Raw genomic sequence first — 8281 nt, 5'->3', positions numbered from 1 at the left:
ACTATTTGAAAATCTGGAATCTGAGGGTGCAAAAAAATCAAAATACTGAGAAAATCGCCTTTAAAGTTGTCCATATGACGTTTTTAGCAATGCATATTACTAATCAAAAATTAAGTTTTAATATATTTACAGTAGGAAATTGACAAAATATCTTCATGAAACATGATCTTTACTTAATATCCTAATGATTTTTGGCATAAAAGAAAATATACCTGTGCTACTTATGACTGGTTTTGTGATCCAGGGTCTGTCTAACAAAGAGTGAAAAATTGAAGGGGGTCTGAATACTTTCCGTACCCACTGTATATATATATATGTATCACAAGGGACACCTTATGCTCACCAAGGATGGATTTATTTGATCAAAAATACAGTAAAAGACAGTAATACTGAAAAATATTACTACGGTTTAAAAAAACTGCTTTCTATTTGAATATATTTTAAAATGTAATTTATTTCTGCGATGCAAAGCTGAATTTACAGCAGCCGTCACATGAAACGTTTCTTACTTTTATCAATGTTAAAAACAGTTGTGCTGCTTAATATTTTTGGGAAAACCGTGACACTTTTGTTTTTAGGATTCTTTGCTTAATAGAAAGTTCAAAAGAACAGCATTTATTTGAAATAGACATCTTTTGTGATTATATAAATGTTTCTAAAAAATATAAATTACTGTTGCTTTTGATCAATTTAATGCATCCTTGCTGAATTCAATTATATAAAAAAAAAAAACTTTGGAGCAGTAGTGCGATTCCCCAAATACTCTCTTAACATTGTAGCATGTTCTAGGAACCATTATTTTTGTATGATTGTCTGATAGTTTTCTTCTTGAATGTTCAGGTATCAGATAATGACTCAGGACCACCCACCCCTGCTCAGTCAGCAGGCATTGTTGGAGCTCTGATGGAGGTGATGCAAAAGAGGAGCAAAGCCATCCACTCCTCAGGTAAGTGCTTGTTTCAGTCTCTCAAAAGTTTGTTCAAAACAGGCCACTCAACAACTGCAAATTAGTTTTTTTTTTCCCGTCACTTTGACTGCTGTTGATCCAGTTCAACCGAGTTTACATATTAAAAAATGCTCTGTTACGTTTTTAAGATAACATAACAAACCCAATTTAAAAGATTATTTTCGTGACATGACAGATTATGACTTTTTCCTCTTCATTCTTAAGTCACAACATCCCCATTTAAATCAATGTATTTTCTGACGTAGATAAACGCTAATGTGTTAAGGGCATTTTTTATACTCCAATATCCTTTGGTTCATTTTTCAGAGTTTGTGCGTTAATGGTATTGTCAGTAAATTATGAGATATTTACGGAGGTTATGCATTTTCTTTGGTCCTCAGATGAAGATGAGGATGATGACGATGATGAAGACTTTGAGGATGATGACGAATGGGATGATTAATCCCGCAACACTAAGCCCACCCAGTAGAGTAAATGATACTAAATTCTCACTTCCCCAAATTTTACGCTCATTCTGTTTTTGTTTTTTTCAAATCGCTGTATATTTTTGTTGCCTTTTTGCTTTTTGTTTTTTTTAATAATCTGTGCAATACCTCATGTAATCTGTAAAGTATTGTCATTTATCCTCTGTAAAATAATCTCCTGGAATAACCATGTGAAGTTTTATGCCAGGATTCATGATTTGTTGACCTGAATGTTTTTGTTCCCCTGTGAGTGGGGAAAGGGAGATGGACGGGACGCTCGATGTCCTAATTAATTGTTGATTAATGATTTAGATAACACTATTTTCATACCCTACTTTTCTGTACCTTCAATTTTCTTATTCAAATCCTAGTTTAGCATTCTTAGATTTGGTAAGCGGTTCTCCTATCAGAATATGTATGCCCCCTTTATTGTTTCCCTTGTAAATGTACACCAGGCTGATATATTGAGGCTATATATATTTTTGCACGAATAAGAAAAAGAAATTCACTACAGGATGAGAACACATTGGCTGAACACGTTAAATATGATTTCTGTGGTAATCACGATCAGCGTCACACTACATTGCACGTCACAGAGTAGACAGTTCTTTCAGAGTTTTTGATTTCACTTTATTAACAACAAAATAATATACGGTAGATTCAAACTGGCAAATTTGTGAGTACAGCTTGCTCCTGAATGTGAAAAACCATCAATTCACAAATATAGAATTTCAGTCATATCAAGAAAAAAAGAAGAAAAAAAAAAAGAAAAAAAGCACTTCACAAAAAAAAAAAAAATTTAACTTCCATTTGTTAGACGCTTTTACAGGTCAATGCTTGACTGACAACTACATTTAAGGCAATGGAAAAAAAACAACAACAAACCTTTGTGTACAGTTAATGCTGGTTTAACAGTATTGTCTGTCTGAACTGAATTTGCTGTCCTTGTATTATAAGGATAGTGCTGAAAAATTGTATAATTGATATCAAATCTTACAAGAAAATGTGGAATGAAAACACTAAATTCTATACTTAAATAAATGGTATTATTTACAAACCTGAGATATGGTGCTTTTCTTTGTAGTAACCTACATTTTTGCAATGCATGTATATTTTAACTTGTAGCTTTACCAACTTATGTAAATACTGCTTGCATACCTGTGCATCTTTGATGGCTAAAATTACTGGATCAAACTCAACTAGTTGCATGACAGATACTTTGGAATCTGAATTATGGCAATCAGCTTTAAAAGTAAATCAACTATTTTCTTCTTGGATTTGAACTTTCTCATATTATGTAAGTTACAAAGCAGTTGTTGAAACTACTCATTGAGCAAAATATTTTGTTGGTGGAAAATCACTTGTGTTTGAATATGTGTATGTATTTCAGATTCAATGCCAGATAAGAGAACAAAAGTTTTCATTTCTGTTATTTGTTTTACGGTTTCATTTTATATGAGCCGTTTTATACATCAGGAATGATGATTATTGGTGACCTGCAAGAAAAAGAAGAAAACGCTAGTCAATGTAATGTTAAAACTGCCACATATATTGTATGTAGTATACATGGCAGAAGCATTAAGTAATAGTCACAAAGGATACTAATGTCTCAAGATCAAAACAGGATTGTTCACCCACATATATGTGTGTATGTCAGGTATGAAATGGCATGAGCATGAGTAAAAAAAAAATTTGCATCGTCTATCCCTTTAAAATTTTTATTTACTTTTATTGATAACTTGAAATTATGAATGCTTTTTGAAGCCCTCAAATAAAAGCATGTTTTTACTCTTAATGGCAAGTACAACTTGGCGACATCATTGTTATTGCGGCAAAACTAAACTTTCCATCTATTAAATTTGAACTAGAATTTATCCGTTTTCCACTTAATAATGATTTAATGGTAACTTAAATGATCTTAATCAAAACAACCACTGAATGAATAATTCAGTTCTTGGTATAAAAAGGTAATTATTGCTTAAAGTCGTACAATCGATTCCCAGGAAACCTGATTTGGCAGGGTTGGTGTTTACCAAACACCTTAGTTCAGATGTAACGATTAACCGCGAGCCGGTTGAAAATCGATTTAAATTATCCAAAGCGACTTACAAATGAGGACAATAGAAGCAATCAAAAGAGCAATCATTTACAAGTGCTATATTAGTATATTATTATAGTGTTATATTTCAATTTCACAAAGAAACGTACAGTATTTTGTCCAAGCAATAATAAAAGGACACATTTAATTTATAATTTGTCTTAAATCTCATTTTGTAAAGAATAAATTGAATCGTGAATCGAATCAAATCGTGAGTTGAGTGAATAGTTACATCCCTACTGGCCAGTAATATTGTTTGAGTGAATTACAAATTTGGGCACTGTGTTTTTAAGGCTTACCAACTTTATGTCTTGGACAAATTCTAAAGGTCTTACCCTTCGTAGTGTACCAATGCTGCTTCTACGTATAGCTGCCAGTAGATCATCACGCGTTGACCCCTGGGTTCCTCCCAGACTCTTTCTTTCATCTTCTCTTCTCAAAGGTACTGGTTTTTCATTTTGAAACATGTTCTTGGTATGTTTGTCCCCTGTGAGTTTGTGTCCTTTATTTGCATTAGTCTCAAAACTTTCTATTGCTGTTTCTTCTTGCTGCTTGACCATTTCAGCGATTTTTCTAGTTGGAACATTGTTCACAACTTTTGGTTGACTGTGAGGTTGTTTTGGTGAATGAGAAGAGACTGAGGGCTGCTTCCCTTGTGTAGCATCTTTATCTGTTGAAATCTGGAACTGAAGGGTCTGCGTATTGTCCACAGTGTCACATGTCTTTGATTGCGTCTCACTTCTTTGTTGCAGCCGCATTTGCCTCTGGCGGTCCTGGTTGCGGGTTAAAATACCGGTTGCGCTCATCCTTGGGCCAGGTAAGTCAAAGTGGTATCCCAGTTTTAACAGGGTGGTGTTGTCCCTTAGCAATTTCACCATTTCCATCTCTACTTGGCCTCCACAGATGTGCCGCTGGTTGTGGAATCGGAGCTCCACTAGTGTTGTGTTGTACTGAAGTGATCCAATCAAAGCCAGAATACCTTTGCCTGAAATGAAGTTGGACTCAACATTAAGGTTGGTGATGCTGCAGTTCTTCTTCAGCATTTTGGCCAAGGCAAAAGCTACTTGATCATCCGCATGGGTGTTGGCAAGGCTAAAAACCTCAACATGAGTGTTGGTAATTACTGCTTCAGCAAAGCTCACCAAAACCTCTTGGGATATGTTCTCAATGTTGTTTAGGTTGACTTCGCTCAAGGAGGTGTCGTTACTCGAGATGTTTTCCAAGGTCTTTACAATATCAGTGGGATTACCACTTGGCCTCTCTGTAACGTGATGATGAAGGGCACTTTTATGGATGCCTTTAGGTTTTTGACCGATGTTGCCATTCCTCTTGCAATCTAATTGGGACAAGTCCACAAAATTCCACTTGCTTGACCTAGCTTCTTTCTCCCCATCACCCCCTGTTCTGAGCCCCCAGTTTTGTTGCTCTCCCTCCTCTTCATTATCCTCAGGCTCTTCACTGCCACATTCCTCTTCACTCTTATCTGTCTGGCACTCATCCATGCTGTCCTGTGTGTCACCATAGAAAGGAAAACAAGGTTGAGCTCTGGCATACCTCAAGCAATGATGCTTAATTAAGAAAGATATCACCAGCTGAGACACCAGCTGAGCAATAACTATGTTCTGTGGAAGCAATGTTACAGTCTTCGAAACTCTCTTTGAAGAAATTGAATTTTTATTTAATATAGTGTAGTTTTATATAAAATTAGGAACTTCTCGTTGACTTTCAGTGTTTATAAGCTAAGCTAACCAAAGCTATCCATAACTCAGGGGTAAAAATCTTCAAGACAGTGGCCCTCCAGAAGCTGTGTTTGACAGTCCTCCCTTAATTGTACCCTGAAATCAAGTACATCCAGTTCTTATGCTGCGTTCCATTTGTACTCTGAGGTTGGAAGTTCCAAGTTCCCAGTAGGAATTTTTAACTGGAACGCCCTCCCAAGTCGGAGTTCCGACTCGGAATCTCTGAGGAATTACAACTGTTGGAGCAGGTTGAAGCTAAATTCCGCAAAGTGGTGACCTTCCACAAGTGAGTATTGGAAACGCCTGCCTCAAATGAACTACTCGCAGAAACTTTAGACTTAATTATAAATTTAAATAAATTTTTAATCCCTTAATGAAGCTGCAGACCTTCTTGTCCCCAAGCTAGAAAACTCCTTGTGGAGACCTGAGATTTCCATGGATTGTGGTTTACCAAAGAGAAAGCCTAACCTGACCCCCATACAAATAATTGTGCTCTTGTTATGTGGATATGACTACACTTTCAGAATACCTTAAATAGTACTTATAGGGGTACAGTATCTTGTCACTTGAGCAGTACCCTACAAAGGTACACCTTTGTACCTTACTTAACCATGAAGGGTGTCTTTTAAGGGTACCACCCCAGTGGCAAGCTCTAACATTTGTGTCAAGAAAAAACAAATGGAATGCAACTGGTGCATCAAAGTTTGGAATATCACTCAATTTCTGTATATAGACCCTACCTCTAGCAATCTATGAGTCTCATCCTCCCAGTACTTCAGCAGAGCCTCTCGGCTAAAAGTGCCCGTTGGCTGCTTGGCCGTCTGGTCCTCTTGCCTTAGCCCAGTGGGTATGTTCATATCAGGTTCAATTTCAGCCATAACCTTCTCCAGCTCCTGGATTTCCTCATTAGTCAGGGAGGCCAGAAGTTCATCTTCATCGATGTCCTCGTACTTGCCAAGCTGTTTGTGGTACCCAAAGTTGCTCATACTTGTAACACTATGTCTTCTTTGTAGGTATGAGTTTTTACGCTGCCTCGATACTTGAATGTGGGATTAGAGCAGGCTTCTGGGCATGTGTTAGATACACTGTTAGTCTAGTCTGGGAAGCTGGTGGAGGAACTTAAGTGGAGGAGGGTGCAGGACAGTGTATCTGCATATGATGGTGTCTCTCTATACAGGACACCAAGATTAGCTTGCAAGAAGAATGTGAGTTAATTTTGTGGCGGTGAGACCTGTCAGCAACTGTTGGCCAAAAATGACATAGGAACTGCCCCTTAGGGATACCACTAAAACTAATCTAATTTGTATTACGTTACAAGATTCAAGATGCATTAAGATTCTCATGTAACACAGTTTAACCCCCATCAATGCCAACGGTTTTGAAGTTAATAAGCACATACAAGTTTGGTGACCAAATATACTGGATTTATATACTGCTACCTTTCATGCTCAGCTTGTCCTCCAAAGCAGCTGTGCAGATACCAGAAAACCTCTGGAGCTTTAAAATCGATATTACATATTTGTGCAGTAAGTACTTTTCCCAGATTCTTTTCAAATCCATTGATTGTTGGAAAGTTACCAGCATGCAATATTACAACATTTTGTTAAGGAACCATGTAAACTAGACAGTTCAGGGCCTCCAGAACCAATGAACCAAAGCTAATTGAATGTGTATAACCTAGCAAACGGGACTCAAACATTGCAATGTCATGATATGCTCACATTTTTTCAAAAGCTATCCATCTGTAACCATCTCTATCAAATGAAATTATCAGATTTACTTGAACAGGCACAGATAAGTATACAGTAAACTATAAATGCCTCTAATGTTTCTGAGAGTTTATCACAAGGTTAGGTGGTGAGTTTCTGATAATGCATAAGTCAAAGGTTTTTGCTTGACAGGTTGCCAAACATGCTTGTTGATGTTAACAGGGCATAAAGCTATAAATAGATATGACCTGCTTTAGTTACTTCAATTGTGACAATGCAGAACCATTCTAGAACCACAGTTTAGAAGCACTGAGGTGTGACAAGCAATCTTATGTTCATTGTAATAGACACAATAAATACCCCTTGTGTATGTGTTGATAAAGTGCTGTATTAAAAGTTAAAATGAAAACAAATGGAACATCTTGATTGTACACTAGTAGGTGGTACTGAATGGAAAGCAGTCTGACTTCATAGAACAGGCATCAACCTTTTTATTTTTATCTGATAAAAACATGTTTTTGTCAGCTAGAACATTATTTCATTGCACAAATAGCACCAAGTAGGGCTGGGTATCGAGTTCGATACTTTTTAGGCACCGACCGAAATGCCTCGATACCATCAAGTATCAAAAAACATCTCGTCGTTTGGTACCAAATTTCGATACCTAAGGGGTTAATCTCATCAGCGTCAGTGAGCCAACAAGCCTGCAGCACTAGCCCGGTGTGTTCGACTAGAGTCGCGGCGCAGATCGATCAGTGTTTGACATCTGCGAGAGCGATTCGAATGCGCGCAGAGCAGTCTGCTCTCTTTAGCTCTCGTGGTACTGTAAATACACCGATCGGTCTGCACAGTCAGTCCGCGTCAAGTCGAACACACCTACTAGTTAACACCGGTTACACTCAGAGATGTGGCGCGCACGTGAGGCTGTAGTGCGAATGCGTCCCAGCCCCCTTAGATGTAAGGCTACATTTTCACTGGTGCGTTTATGTTCTAAAATGAAAACGATCCTAGTCATACTGGCGTTTCCACTACGTTTCAAGCTGGCTTTCCACTATCTCCGACAAACGACAAGCAACAGACCGGTCATTCAGTCATTCATTTCCAATGGAGAGTAGCGTGGGAGCTGCGTGGAGTTCCGATCATATGCAGATGTCCGTTCATACTACACGACCGAAAGCGCGTTATGTGAACATTCATGCAAACTGTAGCATCATGCTACATAAGACAATAAATAAGATTTATATTCCGCTTTTACTCAAAACTCACTTTAAACCACCATCGAGTGTTTGTAATAACTTCCGATT

The 8281-nt window shown here is 37.5% G+C and overlaps 2 protein-coding genes across 2 annotated transcripts in view; one reads left to right on the top strand and one right to left on the bottom strand.

The window, feature by feature from the left end:
* The window catches only part of wasla (WASP like actin nucleation promoting factor a), a 33732-nt gene extending 31244 nt beyond the window's left edge, over positions 1-2488 (top strand). The window contains exons 12-13 of the mRNA XM_016448418.1: positions 841-946; positions 1348-2488. Coding sequence (XP_016303904.1) covers positions 841-946; positions 1348-1409 — 168 coding nt within the window. The 3' untranslated portion in view covers positions 1410-2488. The remainder of the gene's footprint in view (positions 1-840; positions 947-1347) is intronic.
* A 415-nt stretch (positions 2489-2903) lies between these two features.
* On the bottom strand, positions 2904-6254 carry LOC107659463 (leiomodin-2-like). Its single transcript, XM_016448417.1, has 3 exons — positions 6009-6254; positions 3865-5037; positions 2904-2927 (listed from the first exon to the last, which is right to left on the bottom strand). The coding sequence occupies exons 1-3, from the start codon at positions 6252-6254 to the stop codon at positions 2904-2906; spliced, it is 1443 nt and encodes a 480-aa protein (XP_016303903.1).
* Between the last annotated feature and the right edge of the window lie 2027 nt (positions 6255-8281).

Source organism: Sinocyclocheilus anshuiensis, unplaced genomic scaffold (genome assembly GCF_001515605.1).
Source record: "Sinocyclocheilus anshuiensis isolate Anshui unplaced genomic scaffold, SAMN03320099.WGS_v1.1 scaffold387, whole genome shotgun sequence".
Taxonomy (NCBI): domain Eukaryota; kingdom Metazoa; phylum Chordata; class Actinopteri; order Cypriniformes; family Cyprinidae; genus Sinocyclocheilus; species Sinocyclocheilus anshuiensis.
Note: the sequence above shows the minus strand (reverse complement) of the source record. Positions and strands in the feature narration are given on the sequence as shown.

Coding starts and splice junctions, on each gene's coding strand:
- LOC107659463 (XM_016448417.1), bottom strand. CDS start 6,254: ATGAGCAACTTTGGGTACCACAAACAGCTTGGCAAGTACGAGGACATC. Junction 5,038..6,008: donor AGACTCATAGATTGCTAGAG/GTAGGGTCTATA, acceptor GGTGACACACAG/GACAGCATGGATGAGTGCCA. Junction 2,928..3,864: donor GCATTGGTACACTACGAAGG/GTAAGACCTTTA, acceptor TTTTTCTTGCAG/GTCACCAATAATCATCATTC.